At 43.3% G+C, this 24299-nt stretch overlaps 1 protein-coding gene across 1 annotated transcript in view; it reads right to left on the minus strand.

Annotated features, from left to right (window-relative positions):
* arid2 (AT rich interactive domain 2 (ARID, RFX-like)) overlaps positions 1–24299 on the minus strand; it is a 36197-nt gene that overhangs the window by 3303 nt on the left and 8595 nt on the right. The window contains exons 4-18 of the mRNA XM_053313875.1: positions 18517–18650; positions 13789–14007; positions 13241–13308; positions 12099–12168; positions 11619–11869; positions 10225–10321; positions 9916–10125; positions 9347–9511; positions 7704–7782; positions 7062–7196; positions 6525–6742; positions 2835–5263; positions 954–1108; positions 663–801; positions 1–56 (exon numbers count right to left, since the gene is read on the minus strand). The exon at positions 1–56 is cut by the window's left edge and continues 30 nt beyond it. Of these exons, the coding sequence (XP_053169850.1) occupies positions 1–56; positions 663–801; positions 954–1108; positions 2835–5263; positions 6525–6742; positions 7062–7196; positions 7704–7782; positions 9347–9511; positions 9916–10125; positions 10225–10321; positions 11619–11869; positions 12099–12168; positions 13241–13308; positions 13789–14007; positions 18517–18650 (4425 nt within the window). The remainder of the gene's footprint in view (positions 57–662; positions 802–953; positions 1109–2834; positions 5264–6524; positions 6743–7061; positions 7197–7703; positions 7783–9346; positions 9512–9915; positions 10126–10224; positions 10322–11618; positions 11870–12098; positions 12169–13240; positions 13309–13788; positions 14008–18516; positions 18651–24299) is intronic.

Below are 24299 nucleotides of genomic sequence, written 5' to 3' on the forward strand. Positions count from 1 at the left end.
TGCTGCTCCTCTAGTTTGAGTCCAGCCAGCAAAGCCTCTCGAGAACAGTGCTTATCCTGGAAAAGAAAGAACAGAATGATTTTAGATTAATCTTGTACTGTTGGTACAGAATGAGATGATATCAAATGATCCTTAGAAAGATCTTGTTGGCGGAGATGTAACCTTGGCCTGTCTATAAGCGGAGGTTGTTCTCTCAGCTGCTTTGCTATAGGAGGTGGGTATCAGTGAGGGCCACATGGTCTTAACTGGCCTCACCTTCTTAACCTCCATCACGCCTGAATCCTATAAGCCCCCAACATGTGAAGTGTGTTAATATTTTTGTTGAATCGAGTTCAGTGCGACTTTAAAAACTGTTTGTACTGAACCCTTTTTGCTCTTAAATACATGCCTTTCCACAGATATATATAACAATTTGATTAAAGTACTACTTCCACTGAGAGACATCAAAGTCAGAAACTGAACTACCCTGAGAACTTGGGAAACTGTAAACATGAGTAAATCAGCTGTAAGTAGCTGCATATATGGTTCCAAAGCCATCGTCCTATCTTTTTAATTCATGTTGATGAAGCGTTCCTTTATGAGTTGTGACAGTTATTCCACTTTTTATTATTCTACTGTCCAACTTGTCAGTCTTCCACTATCAGTCACAGAAAGAGTCTTACCTGTAGATGCGTTATGAAGGACAGTCTCTGCCGAGGAAAAGGTTCACATCCTTCCCATTGACACTGGCCTCCATACACATCTTTTCCGCCATGTTTCGTTGCTGCGTGGTAAAACACCTGAGACGGCGTTTCAAACCATCTACAGAAGGAAATAAGGGACAAATCAGCAGGAGCTTGACAGCGGCTCAGCTAAGGTTAATTATAAGCAATGCACAAGAAAGAGAGAGACAGTTGGGTGCGCTATTAATCACTAGAGTAAAAACAGCCTGTCCATGCTGTACTGACACGTACCGTTTACAGGATTGCCACAGACACTTGAAGTTTTGCCCCTCTTTCCTGCTTTGCTCTGGTGGTGCTCCAGGGGTTTGCTGTGTTGGGAGACGAGGGCTGTGGTTACCTGCTTGTGCAGGCTGGGAAACAGGGGGCGGGGACGGGGTAATGGTAGGCTGTGGAAGAGACCACGTGAGAGAAGTTAAATAAATATTCAGCATTAAAAACATAGTATTGTATTCATCTTCAAGTGAATACAATAAACACATCTGGAAGAATAACGCTGGTTGATTCCCTTAAATGGGAGCTATTTTTTAAAGAATGAGATGATATCAAATGGTCCTTAGAAAGATCTTGTTGGCTGAGATGTAACCTTGGCCTGTCTATAAGCGGAGGTTGTTCTCTCAGCTGCTTTGCTATAGGAGGTGGGTATCAGTGAGGGCCACATGGTCTTAACTGGCCTCACCTTCTTAACCTCCATCACGCCTGAATCCTATAAGCCCCCAACATGTGAAGTGTGTTAATATTTTTGTTGAATTGAGTTCAGTGTGACTTTAAAACTGTTTGTACTCCACCCTTTTTGCTCTTAAATAATCTTTTCACAGATATATATAACAATTTGATTAAAGTTCAAGTTTATAGACTGCAAACACATAGAATCAGATTTTCAATGCTAGCAACCCATTTTCATCATTGAGCTGACACTTTTATTGCACATCCTGTTATATAAAACGGAAAGATGCAACCAGATACTCATTTCTATCACCCGCTTTTTGACAGGCGGTTCAGTTTCATGATTTACACACAGCCTATGTCATAAGTGCAATGTACAGAGCAGCACAGTCACAGCTTCAAACATGAAAGCAGTGCCAAAATAAGTAAAATAAGTAGTGAAAAACATGATCCCACTAAACCCGTACAATCTGCAATAAACATGTGGCAGTGTTTAGTGTCAGAATGACTGTTTTAAATCAGTCCTAAACTAGATCACATTTTACACTTCAAGCTACACACACATACACACACACACACACAGACACACACAGACACACACGTTTGGGTAGTAAATAACTTTTCTAACATTTGTAGTTTCACAATATTGTCACATTTTAGTCTGTGGCCTGACACTAAAATATTACACATCTGAATCAAATACTGAAACCACGTTAAAATGGTACTCTGTAGTTTCTGACCACTAATGTCACCATAGGGCAATATTTCCTAGAGTTTCTCTGTAATAATCAAAATGTCCAACAAAATTTAAAAAAATCTGTAGTCTTTGTTAAGTAGTAAAATGCCAATAGTGCCATGTCCCTCAAAGCCTCATAGGATGTACACTGTACCCTGTGTTAAGAGTGAGTTGAGATACAGCTCATTATTTAATACTATGATAGGATGTGTTACTATATATGCACACACACACCAACATTGATCAGCACGTTTTGTTTTTGTAAGGTATATACTGTCACTGTTTCTCTGAGAGATGACATGTCTTGTCCAACTGAAAACAAACATTAGGGACACATTTGGGCTGCCTTTCTATTTGACATGGATTACAGCTGATGAACAACTTCATAATCATAGCAGTTCATATACAAGTTAACAAAAAAAGGATTTGCACATGTTTTGGAACATCTGACTGTAAGGACACATAATGTGTCTGATGAGTAACACTGAATGTAAACAAACTAAGTTTCCTTGCGATGAAGCCACAGAATTCATTTAACTACAAACAGAGCTGGTAAACTGGAAAACACACTTACCACAGACCAAATATATGACTTACTAATGCAAATACTCTATGGTAGACACAATTAGTGGCAGACCTGACACCAAGTCACACCACTAGAGCACACTGGATAAAAGGTGGCTTACTGTGAAACTAACCCTCCAATCACTCACCGTTGAGCCAGCTGCCTGTGTGGGCGAGCAGTTCCTCTGCTGAGTGGCATTCTCTATTGCTACTTTGGCTACTGTGCTTGGGTCTGTTCCTGCTGGCACTGCCACCATGGTGGCACTGCTGCCGGCGTTGTTGGGGTCACTGATGGTGATGATCCGCACTCCCACTTTGTTGGGGATCCCCGAGGATGCTGCCGCTGAACTGCGGTCCTCGTTCTCAGCTGGCCTCTTGAGGCCTCGAGCCTCAGAGGCCACTCCATTTGCAGGAGAGGCAGCAAGACTCTGGGAGGTAACATTAACAGTGGAGGGGAGGGAAGAATTGGGGAGCAGTTGCTGTCTTAGCACAGGCACAGCATGGCCTGGCCCCAAAGGTCCATTGGTTAATTCCGAGGGTGGCTTGGTGCCTACTGCCTGGGGTCCGTTGGCCAGGCGCTCAGCCTGCTGGGCTTTGGCAGTGTCCTGCTGGGGAGGAGGAGGGCTAGGGAGAGGAGGGTTTGAGCCGTGACTCTTCTCAGAGGGGCCCACCTCCCCATTCCCCAAGTACTGTTTGGAAGCAATGTGATTTGGAATGTTTTTATTAAAGTTGCCACCACTTTCACCCCGATCAAAGTCACACACCCCGTTGACTAGAGTCTTTTTGGGGTCGGGGTTACCCTCCAGGGGGGTGTTTTGGCCAGGGGAGAGGGCCTGCTTCCCATTAGCAGGGGGACTCTCCGTAGCCGGGCCATTTAGTGCCCCCTGACTGTTCCCTGAGTGGTATGGAGGTAGATTAGACTCCATGCACTTCCGACCATTTAGCAGCTTGGCACCTGCTGCAACATCACCATTACTGGTTTTGCCATTGGAGTCTCCTTCTGCCAAAGAAGAGTTCTCCATCACCTCTATCTTTCTCTCATGGACGTGCAGCCCTGTGGCGTCCTTGGCCTCCTCCTCCTTTTGACAAATAATCTTGTCTCCTCTGAGGGGAGCTGGCAGTGGTGGTGGAGGTGGAGCTGCTGGGGCGTGGTGGGGCACGGTTCCAGTAGAGAATGGAGAAGGGGGAACACCCGGGGCCACTGCACCCTGGCTGACAGCAGCAACAGCAGCAGTAGAGGTGCTGAAGCCAGTGCTGGGGACCACGGTGAATGTCACTTGTGCAGCTGCCGTGGGGCCCTGGATGATGGTAGCTGCCCCTGAGCTACTAGTGGAAATGAGCTGGCCTGGCAAGAGCTGGACTGTCTGTAGGGCCGGGGCTCCTGCAGCAGGAAGCTGGCCAGGAACCAGCTGAACGTTGAGCTGCTGAGGCTGAGGAGAGGGTCCCTGGGAGCTGAAGCCTGTCTGGTAGATGACCTGTGGACTTGGGGCTATCGTGCTGTTGGGAGGGGGCACCTGTGGAGCGGGTAGGATAAGCTTTCCTCCCGGCGTAGAAGGCCCTCGCTTTGGAAGCAGTAGCTGTTTGATCAAGCTGGACTCAGTGGAGGTAGGCTGAGAGGGAGGAGGTTGGGAAATAATTTGGAGCTGTGACTGCTGTTGATGTTGCTGTTGATGCCGTTTCATGGACAGTGCGTGGCTGACAGTTTGATTAGTCTGGACCTGGGTATTGGAGTGAGAGACAGGAGGTGGGCAGGGGCTGGAAGCAGGTCCAGGCTGCCCTGCTATCTGGATAGTCTGGGTACCGGGAATGGCAGAGGGGTTGGCAAGAACGATCTGGTGTATGGCAGGGGTGTAGGCGGGGTTCTGCTGGGGGTTGGGACTGACTATTACTACACTCTGCGCCTGCTGTTGAGGCTGCTGGTTGGGAGTGGCTATCGTGGCTGCTGGTCCAACTGACTGGTTTGGCGCTGGTTTGGGGGCGATATTCTGAAATGTGACACGTGACCCCTGGGAATTGGGAACACCTGCGATACTCAACGCCTGACCAGCCCCCACCTGGATGGGAGGGGAGGATGCTGATACAACAGCACCACACTGAGCCTCTACCTGGAGAGCTCCACCCTGCTGCCCGGACAAGGGAGGGGTTTGAGGAAGGGGTGGATGCTGGGTGATTGGGGGGCACACACCTTGGACCCTGGCGGTAAGGATGTGGCCCTGTGGTACCTGCTGAAAAAGCGTGACAGGTGTCCCTGTGGGCAGCATGGGGGAGTGTTGCTGCTGTTGCTGAGCTGAAGCGGCAGGGTTCTGGGGGCTGTGGTTCTGGGTTGCTGGTACCGACGTTGGGATCTGGACCACTGGACCAGGTCGGACCTGCTGCTGCTGTACTGCTGCCATAGGATTTGGTGGTAACTGGGGAGGCACCTGCGGGGGCACCGGGTGCCGGGAAACAGTCGGGTGGCTTGCATGGGGAGGTTCCTGTGCAGTGAAGGCCATTGATGGGGTGGCACCTCCGGTGCTGAGGTTGGGGCCTGTGGCCCGGACAAACAAGGGTCCAAGGATGGGATGCCCGGGAGGTAAGCCTGGTCACACATTCACACACAAACACACAAACATTTAAATACAAGGTTTTCTAGTTTAAAAAGAGTGTTTTCAGTCTTTTGATTGACACCAAACCACAACACTGAAATGTAAATTAGGGCTGTACCAAAAGCTTCAAAGCTTTGTTTATTCATATATTTTCTCCATTAGCAGCAGTGGTCTGATAAGAAGAGGGGTGAGGACAGTGAAAAGAGAAAGGGAGAGGCAGTGGTGGAGAGCGGGTCACAGTGGTGGAGCCTCCTCTTCACTGCCACAGTGTTGCTTGTGCTACCTGTGATTTCTCGGTCTCCTCCTGCACCGTTTGCAATATTCTCTTTAATTCACATCCTCCCCATAATCAATCCAAAGTGGGTCACATGCTTTTATCTAGGTTGACTTTGTTACTACATTCTATACAAGCTATAATTACTGTTCACATGATCCTTAATCCTGTGTACTTTAATATGCTGTGATCATTACCCAAAAACAAACATATAATAGCTGAATGGTTCCTGCAGTTTTAGCAATCTTTTTAAATATGCTTTTATACATGCGAGATGCTAGCTGATGCTATAACCGTGTGCACAGTATACTCAAATATTCAAAGAATGACCTTGTATGTTGTTTCAATCAGACTTTCAAAATGATTGAAATTTTATGGATGCAGAAACACTAATAATGCAGCACTGCTAAATGTGTTCTGTGTTCATGACATGTGATACAGCTTAGCTGCCTCCTTTCAATTTCCCTAGTAAGCTTCTCCAAGTGACTTCTTTTCCTTTGATCATTTTCTCAATATGTTTGCCTTTGTAATTAGTTCAGCCATCTTGGTCCCAATGGTACCAGCTCTGCTCTCTCTGCAAGACTGCCAGCATCCTTTCTTCACAATATCACTTTTTCTGAAAAGCCTTTTCTCTCCCTACATAGTTCTTCAGCTTCTAATGTTGTGTATACGATTTACTGAATACCACTTCTGTCAAGCACATCAGAACTGACCCAGAGGGGGGACATATTATGAGTGTCAGCATCTTAGGTGGTCAACAAAATCTGATGCATACGACTTTGTTAACTATACAGATAGACTGTTAACTTTCTCCTGGGGTGTAATGACTAAATTATGAAAATGTCAGGCTCATAAATTATTATTAGTGTACTCAAATCTACTGCAATTCAACAAAAAATGTCCATGTGTCTGTACGGTCTGATCAACAACAGTTCAGATATTCTCAGGTGTGATGACGTGATTTGAATTCGTTGTTCTACCTGGAGCCGGGGCCTGAGGGTCTCCAGGGGCATCGTGTCGGGCTGCTGGAGAAGGTGCTGCACCCGGATTCTGCTGCTGCTGTTGATGAGGCTGCTGGTAGTACAGCTGGATGGGCAGGGGGATTGACCTTCGCCTTAGCCCTACCAGGAGGATTTGGACTTGGCCGTTGGCTCTTGCCTCCTCTTGCCGCCGCATCGTGTGATTTGGAAACACAGTCCTGTGGTGGCGGGGGAGGGGGGCAAAAATGTATCGTCACATGGGTGGTACATTTTATTCAATACTTTCTAGATAAATCTCTACAAGCCACAAATGTCTCCCATCTCTTCACTAAGGAATAGAATTTCCAAAACATCCATAAAACTAAAAGATGCCTTCCCACAACACGTGCTAGAAACTCATAACAGCCACGCTTTGATAAAGCTGCTCTACAAAAGGCAAAGATTTCGGTGTTAAGTCTGGTCAGGGCACAGACATTACTGTGAGCTCTGTGCCGCTGGAACATAAAAGCATCAGACAGGGGAGGAATGGGGACTGACCGCAGACATTTGAGGAAGCCGGTGGAGTTCAAGATGTTACTTCGTCCCATTTTGCTGCACATGCCCAGGTACTCGGAGTACATTTCTGACCGAGACATGGAGCCCTCGGGGTTCGTCTCGAAGTGTGCGTTTAGCCTGGACAGGGGACAGGGGTTAGGTTATCAAGCAAACATCGAAACTATGACTGAAAAAAAAATAATGACACATTTCGGTTTCTTTACAAAATGCCAACATAAAATTGAATTAAAATTTAAGGTTGCATGTAGAAGGTGATTGCACCACCCCTCCACATACGCCATTATCATATCCATACCCATATGTAGAGCTAAATGGGGCTCAAGAGGTAGAGTGGATCATCCAATGAGAACATAGTCCGTATGGGCAAGATACTAAACCCAAAATTGCTCCCGAAGGCTAAGCCATCGGTGTGTGGGTGTATGTGTGAATGAGCATTAGAACTCCTGATGAGCAGGTTGGCACCTTGTGTGGCAGCCTCTCTCATCAGCATATGAATGTGAGTGTGAACGGGTGAATGTGAAGCGCCCTTTACCATTTAAAACATTAGAACAGAAGATGACGATCGATACTGTATCTGTACTTGTTCTTCATTTAAATAATAATGTCTAGATAAATCAATCTTACCATTGCAGTGTAAATTTCTCCCCATCTAGTTCAACAATACCAGGTGGTGGTTGAGTGGACTGAACAGCGACCCTTGTTACTGCGGAGACACAAAGAAAAAAAAAAAAAAAAAAAAACACGTAGGTAAATGCTTCTGTGTGATTTACTGAAAGCTGACAGAGGGCACTACAAAGCTATAGAAAAAGCATTGTTGTATTGATTCAACACACTTCAAGGTTCTCACCCCTCCCCACGCTGTCCACTAGATGTCAGCAAACTAATAACTTTGCTTTAGTGGCCCTGTTATGCACACTGACAGCCAAAAGGAACAACACTTTCCAAGGTTAGGTGGATTTGATTCCCACCAGGGGTCACTTGTTATTTCACACACACTCGTAGGCGCTGGCAGTAATTTGGGAAGCTGCTTTCACATCTGCATTAGATTTATTTGCCACCTGCTTATATCACGTTGTGCAGAGATTAAGTACTATCAGTTAGAAAGAGAAAAAAAAATTCATATATATGAATCGTTAAATAGGTGATGGTGCAAGAGAAACGTGTCCATTTGTTTGGATTTTCCCCTCGTAAAAATTCCAAGCGATGTATGCCAAGATACATAGAAAAAAAAAAAAAAAAAAAAGATGTCATAATTCAGAAGGCATTTCAGCCAAGACTTGGTTCAAAACAAACAAGTTTGACTAATGCAAGCAGCGCTCGGCTCCCAACATCATAACCTTGAAGAGTTCAGCAACAGGTGAGTTAGTCAGTGTGGACTGTCTGATACTATGTTACAGCTCTGGGCTAGCGTGTGCTATTAAAACAGGTTTTTATCTCTCTGCTCTAAACGCATATATACAGAGTGAAATGAAGATCTGCTTTGACTTTAACTGATTTGAATTGAGCACAAACTTTATTTGGTTTCTTCTTGGGTTAATTGTGTTTCTGTGGTAGTTTTACTCCAGGTTGTTAAAAGCTCATCTGACTCCAACGCACCATTTATGGCTTTGAGATTCCTGTTAGCTTCTCTCTTTATACTATTATTCACATACTGTGGTTATTATTATTATTCATGTGTCTTTTTAATTATTTATATAGAAATGTCTTCTGTGGAGTCCTGGCATCTTAACTTCCAAGAGCAAAGTCAGATTTAAAAAGACATTTGTGTAACTTCAGACACCTTGTCACATGTATATAGATAAAAAAAAAATAAATAAAAAAAACACTTCCACATCTTGTTGAATAATCAACTTTCCTACTGCTTTAACATGTATTTCTTAAGTTCAGGGGAGTTTTTCAGTCCATAAACTACATGTCAGCTTTCAAGTGAACCATAACTTGTGTTGATTGCCTACAGTTAAGTGTCGAATTACAGACAGGAAAATCCATAAATATTGCTAAAATTGCTTGTTAAAATCAGCAACACTCAGCTCAGCTCTTCATCTGACCATTACATAGTCTACTCAAAGCAAAAGAAAGACTGTATTAGCCAATCATTTCACCCTCCTTGTAATTTTCCTGATTGCCTGGCAGGGGGCAGAATGTATAACCCTTGTTAAGACAGAAACATTCTGTGACAACTGACTGGCCTACAGGTGCAAATTTCACTAAAATCCCCCTCTGCAGCGTGACATATTTGTGCGTGAGGGACGGAGGGAGGCACTCACCAGGCGCTGGAGCTCCCTGCACGGCTGCAGGAACCTGCTCCACCAGCTGTGGTCGGACCTCAGCAGCCTGTTCGGCGTTGGCCTGATGCTCGATCAACCGCACCGCTGTTAGGGCGTCTGGTCCAAATGTGTGAAGGTCAACAGATACTAACCGCACCAACAGGTCTGACGGGAAAGAAAAAGAAAGGACGCGAAGATCAGCACGGATGAGCTCAGTCCGAACATGCAGGAACGTAACGGCTATTTAACAGATCAGGGATCCGACTCATTCCTCTGGTGGGAACGCTATCCAAATCCAGAGAAAAGAACACATAATTACTTCATGGGTAAAAAGCAGAGGTTGATATTTGAGCTGGTTCCTCATGAGTGGAGTGTCTAGAGTGACTAAACTTGGCAGGCAGACAAAATACCAAAACTCTACTGATCCCATGTGACAGAAGATTTCAAGCCCTGGGTTCACTGATTAGGTAGAATTAATCTGAATGACTCAAAATTAGGCAAAGTAAACTTTCCCACAGTGGTTCATTTGAACCGTAGAACAGATAGATGTGATGACAGAGGGTTCATACCTATGCTGTGGTCTACAGAGGCGATCTTGCTGCAGGGAATCTCTCCTAGCTGGGCCAGCAGGTACAGCACCTCCAATGAGGCCATGAGGAGCATGAGGTCAGGCAGGGTGAGAAGCATCATTACTTCCCTGTACGAGTCCTGGTCCACATACTCGCAGATTAGCACGCCATTGTCCTCCGCTTTGCTGAGGTTGCCCAGGATCTCCATGGCTGAGGGACGCACATTCAAGCAAGACGTTCTTTTTTAGTTTAAGATGCTTCATATATCAACACAGAAGATCAAGTTTGCCAGGGCTACATCTGACTCACCTCTCATTTTGAGGAACCGGTCCCTGGACATCAAGCATTTGGTGATGGTGTGAAAGATCAGATGGGTCGTCCGAAAGTCTACGGGATCCAGCTGAAGCTACGGAAAGTCGGATGAGATTTATTGAACGATCTCAACGACCAATAAGTCAATTTAAAAACATATAGAAGAGTGAACACACTATTATTTATAGACACGATCAAGAGGAGACACACTGAAATATTTATCAGTTACACTAACCTGAATAATAACTGCACTTATCGAACACAAAGCACGACTTCTACTATAGTTAAAAGCTGAAAGTTAAATACAGAAACGCTGACATTTTCTTAACAAAAAGGTTATCAAGTACTATTTATATTGTTTACATTGACAGATAACACAAAGCTTGGCAGTAAAATATCTAAAGAATGTTTGAAGTGCTGGAAATTCAACCATTCAACTAATGACATCAAAGGCTTAACTGATTTTATCAGGGACTGTATGCATACACTCTAAAAATAGAGGAGCTGATCTCTATATCGCATCTCATATCAATAAATCTGATACTGAAGCACTGTGGCTTCTGAGCAACAAACATTTTCCATTTCAATGATTTAAACTGTTTTTCTATGCTGGACTTGAAGGTTTGGTCTGAGTTGACTGTATTTCTGTTACTGCCGGCCGGGCGATGTGATTATTCACCTCGGGTCGATCTAATATGTTAAAATGATTCTAAATAACAGACTGCCTGGAAGTGTCACAACACACCATCTGGCAGCCGTAGGCCTCGTTTCTTCCGGTAACCACTACATTTGATTTTGTTTCTATACATGCCGCCACTCAGTCTCGGACCAACTGAACACACACGCACGCACACACGCCTGTTTTTTTACTAGGAGCTCATTATTTATTCATTAATCCGTTTGATTTTGGAAGATAATATGAGCTTAGTTGCCGGATGAACAGTATGACGTTATTGTTGTCGACGTTGCACATTTCCATATTAACGCAAGCTGTTTGCTTAATTATTCGTCTGGAAAACAACAAACAAGCTCTTCAATTTATAACATACTAATGTATTTCAATATATTCAAAATCGATGAATCCGCTAAACTCCTGCCCCGCCCACCCACACACACTCTTATTAGTTCAATCCAACCTGTTCAGACCACTGCATCACACACTGTTTTGGATTAGAGATGGTGGTTTAAGAGTGTGTCACAGTGACCTACATTTGGAAACCTCATCAGACAGTTCATTTTTACTAACATTACGGAACTGACCCAAATCCATAACCTCATACTTCAAAAAAGAAAAAACCTCTTAACTTTTCCTCACTTTAAACGGTAAAATATCACCATATTAAATTCCCTTTTTGCTCTATGGACCAAAAAAACGGTGAAGTCAGACCCACCTCGGCAGCCACGTTGCCCAACGTGTCGAGTCCGAGCTGTCGGAGTGAGATGAGGTTACAGTGGGCACAGAGCAAAAGGAAGCGCAGGCACGTTCGGTTGGCCGCCAGCAGCTTGACGTTGGCCTCCTCGAAGGAGAGGTTTCGCAGGATAACGGCAATCTGCAGCACCCGCTGGGCCTCCATATCACTGATACCAGAGTTCCGTGGCGGGTGGAAGAGGCTTTGCCAGCGCTCCTCAGACAACGTACCATCTGAAGAAGAGGAGGAAGCATTTAGAGCTGCATGCACAATGTTTCACATATATGAGCTGGTGGGGGAAAAAGGAGAGGTTCCAATCTCAATTAGAGGTATTACACAAGGAAAACTACAAAAGGGAGTCACGGTAAACAAAGTCTGCACACTCGAGTATTTCAGGTGTCAATAAACACACTGCGGGAGCACACATGAGTGAACGCTTTTATTGCTTTGTGTGGTTTTTACCTTGTACTGGGTTGCTCTTGTCCCAGATCAGCTCCCTGACTTCAGTGTCCTCCACCACCTCTTTCCAGAACTGCAGAGAAAACACAGCAGCTGTTAGTTAAACCACACTGATGCACTCTAGTAATTCAATTATAGCTAAATTAGGCAGTATTAAATTAACCGCATTAAATAACTCGCATGTCATCACTTTATCAACTTTAAGAAGCCTAATCTGAAGTTAGAATAGCATCACTGTCACACAAAACCCATAAAACTCAGGTTACTGTGATATCAGCTTACTGCCAAACTATATGCTTAATCTGGCAGTGGTGCCAAGTGAACGCGATTACGCCCATAATCATGACACTTGCACCATGTTAAAAAAAAAGTTGAACCGAGATTTGAATCCTCTACACGTTCTGCTACAGAATCTATAATGACGCTGCAGCCACTTGCGCATATTTTCCCCCCATTTTTCAAAAGAGGATAAAATCATTTTTTGACATATTTGTGGTAACGGTGATTAAGCTTTCAGGGCTCTGGATGGGTATTTCCCATGGTGGTGGTTGACTGACACCTAAGGGCCGGCGTTGCTAGGAGACAGCCCCGGTGCACTACTAGCTGGAGTCCGTCACTGTCACTGTCACTGTGTAGACTACAAATGTTGAAGATATTTTCCCCCTATTTCAACGAGTCCAGATAGCTCTGGTTATTATCAGTTATCAGCTATTTAAGACACCCGTCTCTTTAAAACACTTATGTTTGGAGGACCCATCATGGGTTCCATTTAGAAAGGGTAAGCTAATTACCTTAGCCTACTAAAGTTAGCAGGGATTCCTACTAGAGAGCACTTTTGTTCATTGGACACTCAGCCTTTAGTTGGTCCCACTCAAATGAGGGAGTCATAGAGAAATGTAGTTAGTCTCCAGTCACAGATAGGACTAAGGCTAACAGTATCAGCTAGTCCGTTAGTCCAACTTTACAATCTGAGCAGGAGGACCAGCCCTTCATTGGATAACTCAGGTTGAAACCTCTCATGTTGGATCCAATCAAATTTGACTGCAGACTCAAAGCACTATATTTCTGGCTCCAAGCAGGGTTAGTTCTATATAAACACGGTCAATTAAAAGAGACGTATTCAGCCAAACACGTCTTTTCTTTACCCTGATAAAGTCCCGGCAGGTTTTCTCCTTCCAGTCCGTCCCAAATACCCCGGAGAAGCTGCCTAGCGCTGCAAAGGCAAAGAGGGATGGTTAAAGGAGGCATCAACAGTTTCAACTCAGTATTCTTTATCTCTTGTTCTTCAATTGCCCTTTAATAAATTATACATTAGAGATGATAACAATCTAGTATATTTGATCCTAGAATGAAGAGGTGAGAAAAGGAGGCAGAAAAGGAGGACATATTTGCAGAGTCTTACCTCCAGATTAATTATTTAACTCTAGGGCTACACAATTAAAATTCAAATGAAGATTTTCTAAATAAAAGTGTTCCTCTCAATAATTTGCATGAAAATTAAATGCACTTTTGACATCCACCAATTTCAATTACAGCAGACAAACTGAAGTTAGTGGTTTTGCTAGGAAACCAATATTCTACACTAATTAAATATAGAGAATCAAATGTCTAAAAAAGGTGTGTTTACTTTAAGGTTTCTTTGTTGGCCAAAGTTCAAATGTGTGCAATGAGTTGAGTAGAGAAAAAAACGTACAGTCATCAAAGACGCCAGCGTGGGCCAGCAGCAACGTGACCAGTTTGGGGTCCTTGTCCAGCTGCATGGCGTGCTTGCTCTCGTTGGAAAGCAGAGTGCAAACGTTAACAGCAAAGTCCACTTCGTTGGGTAGGCCCGAAAGAAGAGACAGCACCAGTTTGTTGTAGTCGCACGGCGGAGCGAAATCCGTAGACAGTCCATAGCTTTGGCGGAGATAGTCTAGAGGGGGAAAAATAAAAACAAATACGTTAGGATAATGCTCCGAAAACTTCCAACTGGCCACTCTTGGTCTTAGACTTGGGAAAATAATACTAAGAGTCGTAATGATTAATCCTCAATACATTTAACAGTTAATAGTAAAGCTTCACAATGTTATTACTACTGGAGTAGATACAGTGAAGAAATAAAGCATGATGGAGCAGATTGGTCTGTCTCAATAATTATGTAATCGACTTATTGTACAATATCGTACAATAACGTCCTTATCAACATCATGTCTATATATGGACATGTCGTATGATACATGGACATAACCCTGATCACAGACATGAGCCCAATTGTATTATTATGCTATATTATCATTATATCAGTGATAGTCTTCAAATGACAATAACGTTTATCATGATTATTTTGCAGACCATATATCGTCCAACAAATATCACGACAGGTCCACGTGCAGAGTATACTTGAAGAAAATGTTGGTTTTTAAATAGTGAATATTGTAGTTCCTCAGTTGTACCACTGCAGCCTCTGTCCACCTTCAACCAGTTGAGCTCAGATTTATTTTTCCTTGTAGCCGAGTTTAAGCAAACCAAATGGGGCATTAAGCTGTTGGGTAAAAGCTTCCTTTGCTTCAAATTAGTCCGATGAGCCGTGTCTTGTCTGACCGAGGAACACGAATGTTCTCTAACTTTTAATTGTGTTTGCCTCTGACTCAACCTCCATGATGAGCTTCTCATAATTAAAAGACTTTTAATTCGAAATACTGTGTGTGTGGGAAAAAGAATCATTATGTGAATCTTATTATTCAGTGGCTTTAGATGATAGATGATTCAGTCTGTGAAAGTGCTATCTGCTGGAGGAGGAAAAAAAAGAAGGGAAAAAAAAGTTTCCTCCTATTTTGCGGTTTGATTTTCTATTTTCAAATCATTTCGTGTATGTGTGTATAGGTGTCGTCTTTCCATATGCTGGATGTTTCTATTTGGTGCCGATTCTTTGTAGACTGCTGCTGCCTCTGGAAAGCAATCATAACAGAGAGAGGAGGTCCTGCTGAGTGAAATTTGATTTCCATGCTGAAAAGGGTTTGTGCAGGCAAATGTAATTCAGCAGAGTTGCTATTATAGCTGTGACTGCTCCGTTCAAAAAAAAAAAAGCTGCCTGTCACTGCTCATCCCTCCAACACCTGCACTCTACAGCATCCCATCTGACACACAAGTAGACTTTTGGGCGGCATCTATTTTTTCAGACTGTATACTGTATATGATGCCATTTGTATTGCTGTGTTTAGATAATTATAGCTCATAGAATAATGAATAAATAGTCGTCCTGCATTCTGCACCTGTGCAGATGTTGGCTGAACATTTATATACATCACTGTAAATATGTGTGGGAATTTCCTGCATTATAAGTGCTAGATTTGCACGTATCGATTAAACTACGCACAATAGGCCCTGATGACGGGTGGTCTTTCTCTACATAAAGTTATATGCAGCAGTCAGTAGTAAACCCAAAAGAAGGCATTTTTCTGTCCTGTTATGTTATGTTATCCTCATCACTCGCTATCGCCATCTTCCTCAGCTAAGCGTCCTGTTCCGTCAGAATAGAGTGACCCCTAGTGGCATATGCTGTGCACTACAATAAATCAGCTCAATACAGCATCTCCGTATCACTGCAATAGAAAGAAGAGCGTCTGTATATTTGACAGTATTGAAAATAATACCTTCTGGATTTCTAAATACCGTGTCATACTTTAATACCTTAATACCGCCCAAGCCAACACACAAGCTATTATAAGCAAAGGGAATTAACAGCTGTTGTTGGCCAACAACCAAAACATGGCGAGACAAGACAGGCCACAGCTCAGTGAGAGATTTCCACGGCAACGGTCCAATAATTAACCGTCATTGAGTCTGTTGAAGCAACACAGCACCATTTCAACCTTAATCTTACATTTAAATACGATTATTCTGGTGATTTGAGTACGAGAATTTGACCATTTTTAAAAACATATTTACTCTACGAGTTGATACAGAGTTGTGTTTCTGGCCACCTGCCAAATACAACACTCCTTTCGCTCCGCTTTTGGTCTCCACCGACTCCCGAGGGAAACATCTGGCTCTTCAGCTGCTAAATAGTCGCTAACTGTGCGCCTGCCGGTTGGTGCTGGGCAGGTGGTGCACAGTGAGGGTTTATACAGCTGCTTGACACTGCGAGTGTGGTGCGAGTGAAGCAACGGTAAATTTGTGGTCTGGATAACCAAAACAATGAGCCAAATGTTGTCAACATGAATTCCCAAAGTAGCTGTTTCATCCTCAGTATGACAATGCCTTTACTTCCACATGTCCGCTCCTACAAGCAAAGCATAAAACTCACAATAACAAACTTTCAAAGCGAATACAATTGCAAAGATAAATATCTGGGGTCGTGTGTCTCTTCCTGCCATGGTTGTGTTTTGAAGTCAATCAGCTCTGTGGGCGGTGGAAGAGCCTTCGACTTAAAAAACAAAAAGGTTAGAGCCTCTAATCTAAACTGAGGTAAAGAGAAAAACCAACGAATGCTTCCCCTTCCTCTTCATCAATAACTGCTGGCAGGACAGTCAATTGCCTCAGAGCGCTGTGAGGCTAATGGACAGCTCGCCTTCACTGTGTGCGAGCGCCGCCTGACAATACAGACAAGAGGCTGGCCTTGGCTAGAGTCGGCACAAAAGAAACAAAAACATTGTGTTTGAAATGTGATGTGGTTACTCAGAGGCTCTCTCTTTCATCATGAAAGGCAGCGGCATGCTTCGGCTTACAACATGATTAATCAATGCTTTTCTCCTGCTTTTTTTCCCTCTCTTTTTTTTTATGTGTGTGTGTGTGTGTGTGTGTGTGTGTGTGTGTGTGTGTAACTTCCAAGAAAGGTGGAATGAGCCGGGCAGAACAATTACTGTAAATGCATGCTTCATAGCCTTGGTTCAAAACAATGGCGGAGCTTCAGCAAGGTGAGAACTGAATTAAATGAGTCACCGTGCAATAAAAGTGATAGATGTGACGTACGATGCATCGAGCTCACCGACCGGACAAGCGGCGACATAAAGCTCAAATGATAGAGAGAGAGAAATTTTCTTGCCCCCTCCCCCCAACTCCCCCCAACTCAGAAATGAGTCCGACGAAGCGGTTGGGATGTTAAATAGTTGGGGGGTTACGGTTCAAGAGCACCTACGTCATGAGATTGTGAATAAAAATCTCCATGGAGATTATGCTTGAAAAACTAAGGATTTTTAAACGGACTTTAAAAAGAGGGAAACTATAAAATGTGAGCCAACAGATGAAAAAAAAGGAGAAAAGACTGCTTAATTTGGAGGATGTTTGTTCTGGTTTTAAAAAAATGCTGATTTTTCTTCATCACACTACATTGAATTTTCTACTAGTTTAAATTGACTGTTTGACAATTGCAGCAGGAAGCCTGTTGGAGAAATTAAAGCTAACTGGACCTTTAAATTACAGCCAGTAATCATTAAGGTCGCCGCTCTTTTTGAATTGCTACATTTCAAGGACTTTTCAAGCACTTTTCAAGGACTAAATCATTCCAAAAAAGGCCAAAAATTCACACTGATGTCCATAAATACCAGTCTAGAGAAAAGAACATGTAAGGGTGAGGCATCGCTTGGGAATAAGAAGAAAATCCTTTTTATTCCATCAGCGTGAAACTTCACCAGATTAATACAGACCCAAATGCAATATTTTTTTTTGTGTGTATATTGTTTTCTTTATCATTATATTATGCAAATGAGGCAGTATCTCATTAAAATGTGCAACGTGAGAAGCGTAACGGGGTGAACGCGGTCGTCTTTGTTGTCTCAACACATCCAGTCATTATTTTCTCTTGATAGCTGGTTGTGGTTGGCGCACTTGATGATAGCTTGTGTGTCACCTTTACAAAGAGGAAAGGGGGAGTGGGGGGGGGGGGGTAAACAATGTAGGTTACCAAGGCGACCAGCTACATATTTGAGCTAGGAACACCTCTGAAAAAATAATTCCATAGCTGAATTTTGAGGTAATGGTAACAGAGATTCTGGCTAAATCCATATTTATTGCTCATTACATCCAAGCACTTTCCAAACTCGTGGCATCCCTGTATCATACTTCCTTCCTCAGCATGGTTTTTTCCTCTTCTGTGGAATAAATGCAACTAACTGCACTGTCATTGAAACAAACTGATTGCCTCTGATTGTTTGAGACACATTTCTGTGCATATTGCTTGACCCATGCATCTCACACATGGAGCTCTGATGTAGTAACACTTTCCTGTAATTGTGTCTGGGTGAGGATAAATGGTTTCAGTTGAGAGAGACAGAGACACACGGGGTGAACTCTGGACAGAAAATGAGGATGTGAGAGAGACGAAAAAAACAAAGTAAAATCCATCCATCATGATATAGAAGTGACTGAGAACAATCAAACTGAAACCCAGCTGAGTGAGAAGAAAAAAAGAAAAGCTGCTGAATACTGAGTACAGCCTTCCTACCTGATACAATGTGTTGCTGGTAGTTATAAGAGCTGGGAATTGCACCAATTGGAAGAGAGGCTTTGGGATTCCCCGGCTGCGCTTCTTCATCATCCTCGCCGAAGTGGTGGACTTTCTCATACTTCTCCAAGTATCTGCGAAGGAGGGAAAGGAGAAAAAAAAAAGAGAGAGAGAGAGAGAAACAAACAGTCCGTGAGCCAAAACTTGCTTGCATGCTGCGAATTCGTGCTCCACTTTCTCTCCAACGCTGACTAAAAGATTTGTTGTTTTTTTTTTTTTTTAAAGTATGTGGGGCAGGCACAGACGCCTTGAAGCCGAGGCATCTCTCTTCCTCTGTGACGCCGAGTACAAACTCTGAATTTCTATCGACTAAACAGTGAGAATCAGGACAAACAAAGCTCCCCCATTAGAGGGGAAACTGTTTACTGTGTGACAGACTCTGCTGTCTCCTCTTAAGCTCCTGCGGGTTTGTCATATTTAATAAACCGCAAAAATAAAAGTCAGGAGATGGCTTGAAGCTTAAAAAACCCATCGTTGTATGAAGCTTGGAGAGGTCTCCATCCTGTTTCTGACATTATCTTCATACATTTTGTCATGTGTTTGAGATTCCCAAAACATGACAATTGTTGGAGGTGACAGAAATCATTTTCTCTTCAAAGATTCAGCATCGGTGCGCCTCACTGTGTGTTATTCTGAATTTGTTACATAAATACAGCTTTAACTGAAGAGGATTCACGCTACAAAAACAGAAGCTACAATGTTAAAGATGTAGAGAGAACATACCGTTTCATATTCTCTCTCTATATACACACACACACACACCTCTGTTTGTTTAGGATTTCAGTATTTGGATGGTAAAATGCACGTTAAGGTACGCTCTGGAGCATTCTTCTACATAGAAATTAGGTTTATCAAACATTGTGTGTGTTTCCTTGAAGTCTAAAGAATGTGCTGAATGTGTTTCCTTCCTCATAAAACATTTACAAGGCTCATTTTTTAAATTATTTCAAATCCTGTATTGTTCACACTCGTGTTTAATAGCCAGTAGTTTTAGTTTGTGCATCACTACGGCTATTTGTTGGTGGATTATTGTTGGAGGAATAGCATGAAGCCAAGGCTAGCACATGAACTGTATCTTTGTGTGCATAATTCATACAAATAGGGAGACCCATTTTTAATACATTGCTTCATAACCTTACTAGCAGTTAAAACTTCACAGGTTACCTTTGTAGTAGCAGCACAAATACTACCTTAAAAAGAAATTCAATGTTAAACTCCAACCTGCTTCTTCCACTTTAAAAAGCTACTGTACTAGTTCTTTTGGATATTTCTCAAACCATACAGTACACCAGCTGTTGTACCGCTCACATGTCCAATCACATCACATGTTTATAGCTGGGGTTGGAGGGAAAAACAGCCGGTCATTGATGCGAGACAGAATCCTTCAACAAGAGTCACAGCTTTTAGATTATTTAAAGAAAAAAAAAAAAAAAAAAAAAGAAAAAAGTGAAATGAATCACGACTTGCTGAAACAGCAAATCCCCACACTCTCTGCAATTAACACATGACAGGGGAAATTAATTCAATCTGACTTTACAGGACAGGACAGTCAATGTCCCTCAATGTGACAGTAGCAAACCGGTCATAAACCTTTCTTCTAATGCTCATGACTTACAGAAAACACCAGTATATTAATTAATGGGACGACAGGAGAAGAGACTTTTGCTTAAGTGAGACGGGCTTATCAGCTGAATGGACATAAACCCAATCCGACTACACAGGCATAAACAAGTGGATACAGAGCAGAGCAAGCAACAGGACAAAGAGCACCACCTACAGACGCCCGATTATAAACAGAAAATTGGAGGGAAAAGACCTCACAGTGTCCTCCTTACAGTCAGGAACACCACAGTCATAAACACTTGAGACAGCTGGAGAATTTCAAGAACTAAAACCTCTGACTACTACTTACACTCCAGATAAATGTGAATCCACTACAGCGTGATGTGTACATGGGGGTAAAACACAATTACACAAGTTGATGGTCATTCTTTAATGTAATGTTTATGGCGACTTCCATCAATAACTGCTGCTAGTTTAGAGGTTGTTTTCTGGGCTTGTGACTGCCGCTTTTACCGAGCCTGTGGTGGAGCATGATCCACTTAGGAACTGAGGCTAAAAGCGAGCAGCGCGTGAGATAAGCGTGTCTTTGCATAACAGAAGGTTGACCAGAGAGAGATAGAGAGAGAGCGCCAAGATAGTCAGTGAGATCGCGGTGGAATCATACAGACATAGAGCAGCGGTACAGTTAAGGTTAGAGAAAAGAGGGCTTGTGACTGGAAGGTTGTCGGTTCAATTGCAGGATCGGCAGGATAATTTTGGGTGGGAGGGGAACGTGGAAAAAGAACCACTTGCCCCTCCTTCATTATCACCACTTGCCCTTAAAGCAAAGCTCTTAACCTCAAGTGCTCAGTGGCCGGCAGATCAGACTGTAGTTGTACAGTAATAGGAGGAATGGAAACTAAGTGCCAGACTTTTATCTGTGGGAGGGTCTTTAGGGGGAGGTAACAGCACAACAGAAGTGGTATGCATTATCTGGAAGCTGGGAACCTGAAGATAAATTTGAGATGTTTTTCTAGTCAAAAATCTGTAACATACATTGTATTTTGTTGTTAGGCACCTCTTCAAATTTTGAAAGCAGCGTGTATAAAAATGTTTAGAACCTCGTAAAAAGGAGGAAGCAATGTTAGCAATGTCTGGGTTAATAACTTTTATTAAGTGCAAAAATGTATCTATTTTGAGGAACTTATAATTTGTGCCGTCATGTGGTATCAAATAAATCAAAACTGCATTTTACAGAAATTCTCCCTTATTGTTAATATACCTGGGGAATCCCTAGATGCAGTGAATGCTCAAGGTCTCTAGTTTGTGGTTGTGTAGTTGTATGGGGCTGTGATTATCCCAGAAGTCACAATAGGTCATTTTATAAAGTGAGGTCAAGTTTCACACGACAATTAAATCGTTACTATGGAGACTAACATCATCACACATGAATACAACACCAATACCAGCCCCCCCCCCCCCCCCCCCCCCACACCAAAATTTAGACCAACTTTAGAGTGTTATTTAGCCTCCTAACAATAGAAGACTTTGGTCATCTAGTTTCATATGATGCCAGAAGCTTCACTTTAAATGTCAACCCACTAAAGACTGTGATAGACCAAAGAGCGGGGCATCCTTCTGAGGTTTAAGAGGTTAATACAAAAAGATGTCGGTCGGGTTATTTGATTAACACCACTTCCCATCTTCGCAGCGCAACAGCCTGCAGTAGAAACAAGTGAACTGGCTCCAAACACAAGCGGATGCGAGCCGACATCAAGCAAGCGATTCATCTGTAACCGTAATCCTTCTCCGCTCTCGTGTTCTCCAGAAGTTTGTACTCGACTCGGTTAAAAAAGAAAAATTCTCCTCCGGCGTGCGAGTACCAATTCAGGCTTTCTTGGATTTGAGAAACATCTCATAATAAAGCGGGAGTGGGGGGGGGGGGGATCTGCCAGACAAACAAAACACACACACACACACACACATATATATATATATACACACACATACATACACACACACAGCAAAATACCTCAGCAGTGATAGTGTGGTGAACCCTGCCTGTGTGGCCGTGAGTCACCGAGCGAGCGAGCGCCTGTTTCTGAATGAGGCCCTGCTTGTTCATCATGGCCAAGGTAATCCCCCGTCCGCTGGCTGCCGGGTGACACGCTGGACTATAAATACACTCAGGCTTCATTTGTAGAGAGAGAGAGAGGGAGAGGGAGAGTGGGAGCGAGCACAGAGAGAGAGAGAGATAGGCCCCGCTCCTGAATGCAGCGTCATCAACCGCTGTCTGGGCACAAGCAGAAAGAGGCTAAAGATGGGTGGGTGCACAGGGAGGGAGGAAGGGAAGAGGGGGGGGGGGGGGGGTCGACTGCAGCTGCTTGTGCCTGCACTTCCTTTTTTTTTTTCTTTTTTCCTCATACATGCATGACGAGAGGAACATCAATCCCCTCCCACTTGAGTAGCAGGAGAGGAGAGAGAGAAAAAAAATAAAAACAGCGGGCTTTCATCATTTTTACTCCAATCGTTTAGGAGGGAAACGTGTTTGCCACGCTTCACCTGTGCGTTTTTTTCCCTCCAAAAATGTTACGGCAAGTGCAACCGGTGAGGGGAGAGGGAGAGAGTGAGAGTGAGAAGGGGGGGTGCAGCTGACGAGCCATGAGAAGTGATGAAGAGATGTGCGGTCGCAAACAACCGCTGTCATTAAGGGCTTGTGTTATTTACGGTCATCTGGATCACACGAGTGCAAATACTCCTGGCTTCAATTACTCTGAGTCTCCTTGCTTTTTTTTTCCCCCAAATGCCCTCTGTGGTGGTGGTGGTGGTGTGTGGGAGTTGGTTGCCCCCTGCTGGACGTGGACTCAAGACATGCAAAAACACCCACACATACATATATATATATATACACACACACACACACACTCACTGCTGAATTCTGCAGAGAAATGTGATTGCTGGGAGTTAATGAAGTTGGGTTGACGGAGGAGGAAGAGGAAGGTGGTGGTTTATTGACAGCAGCGCAATATTGTGAAGCTTAAAAGTAAACACCACAGAGTAGTAGTGTGAAGTAATAAGTTTGACAGCACTCATCAGAAAACAAAACACTCCTGACAGGTTTAAAATGAAAGCAAACTGTCCATTCAAGCTCAGCTAACTTAATTACAATACTGACCAGTGTGCTTTGTGTGACGTTCATGTGACGAGTACACACACACACACACACACACACACACACACACAGAGAGAGAGAAAGGTCAGCGAGGAAGATTAAGCAATACTAATACCACTCAAATCTTTTGGGGATTGCAAACATCTCCGGTTAGTTATCAGTGTGGTCATGTCTCCACGGTGACCGGTGAACAGTGATGCACGGTGGCTCACTCTTTCCATTAATAAAGTTGTTTCTTTACTACTAAGTGTTGCTGAAGCTTTGACTTTCTATGGACTTTTTCCTCCCTTCTCCATGCACCTTGGAAGTAGGTGAGATTGTACCAGAAACCTCCGCCCTGTTTCTGTAGCGTTTCCCAAAAGGGTGACACTAGGTGTTTTGTGATGGTAGAAAAGTTCCTCTAGAACACTGGCGACACAGGTGATAGTTGTCCAGTAGAAAAAGTGCCAGAGCTTTGTACATTTTTTGTCCGTACGTAATTACGAAGAGTGTTAAATTACAGTACATTTCTGTCATCAATAGTGGGAAGCTACACTTCTCCTTGGCGCTATTGCTGGTCCTCTTCTTTTTTTTTCTCTCAGTTGTGACACTCTATGAATATGTTCTTATTAAGTGGCATTAGAGATAAAGTGGAGAGAATAACACTGGTGGAGACTTATAGGTAGTGTATTACTGCTGACAGTGCACACCACAACAAAATCTCCTTGTTGCACCAACACACTGATTCATAATGCTTTGACTTAGACTTTGCAAGTTAAATGACTACTTCCACTATAGACCCACAGCCAATACACAGTAGGCTCAAAAAGTCCATGAGACCACGTTCCCATTCATTAAATAGTAAAGCATTCCCAGACATTTTACCCTACTACTGTCCATTAAAAGCTACAGCAAAGAATCTATCCCAGAGCTAACGTTTTAACCATACAAGCCTTGTTAAAAAAAAAGAAGTGCTGTAACAGATTCTAGCCAGATTGTAGCGCCACTGTCAAGTACAAGGCAGAGCTGT

Source organism: Scomber japonicus, chromosome 23, assembly GCF_027409825.1.
Source record: "Scomber japonicus isolate fScoJap1 chromosome 23, fScoJap1.pri, whole genome shotgun sequence".
Classification (NCBI taxonomy): domain Eukaryota; kingdom Metazoa; phylum Chordata; class Actinopteri; order Scombriformes; family Scombridae; genus Scomber; species Scomber japonicus.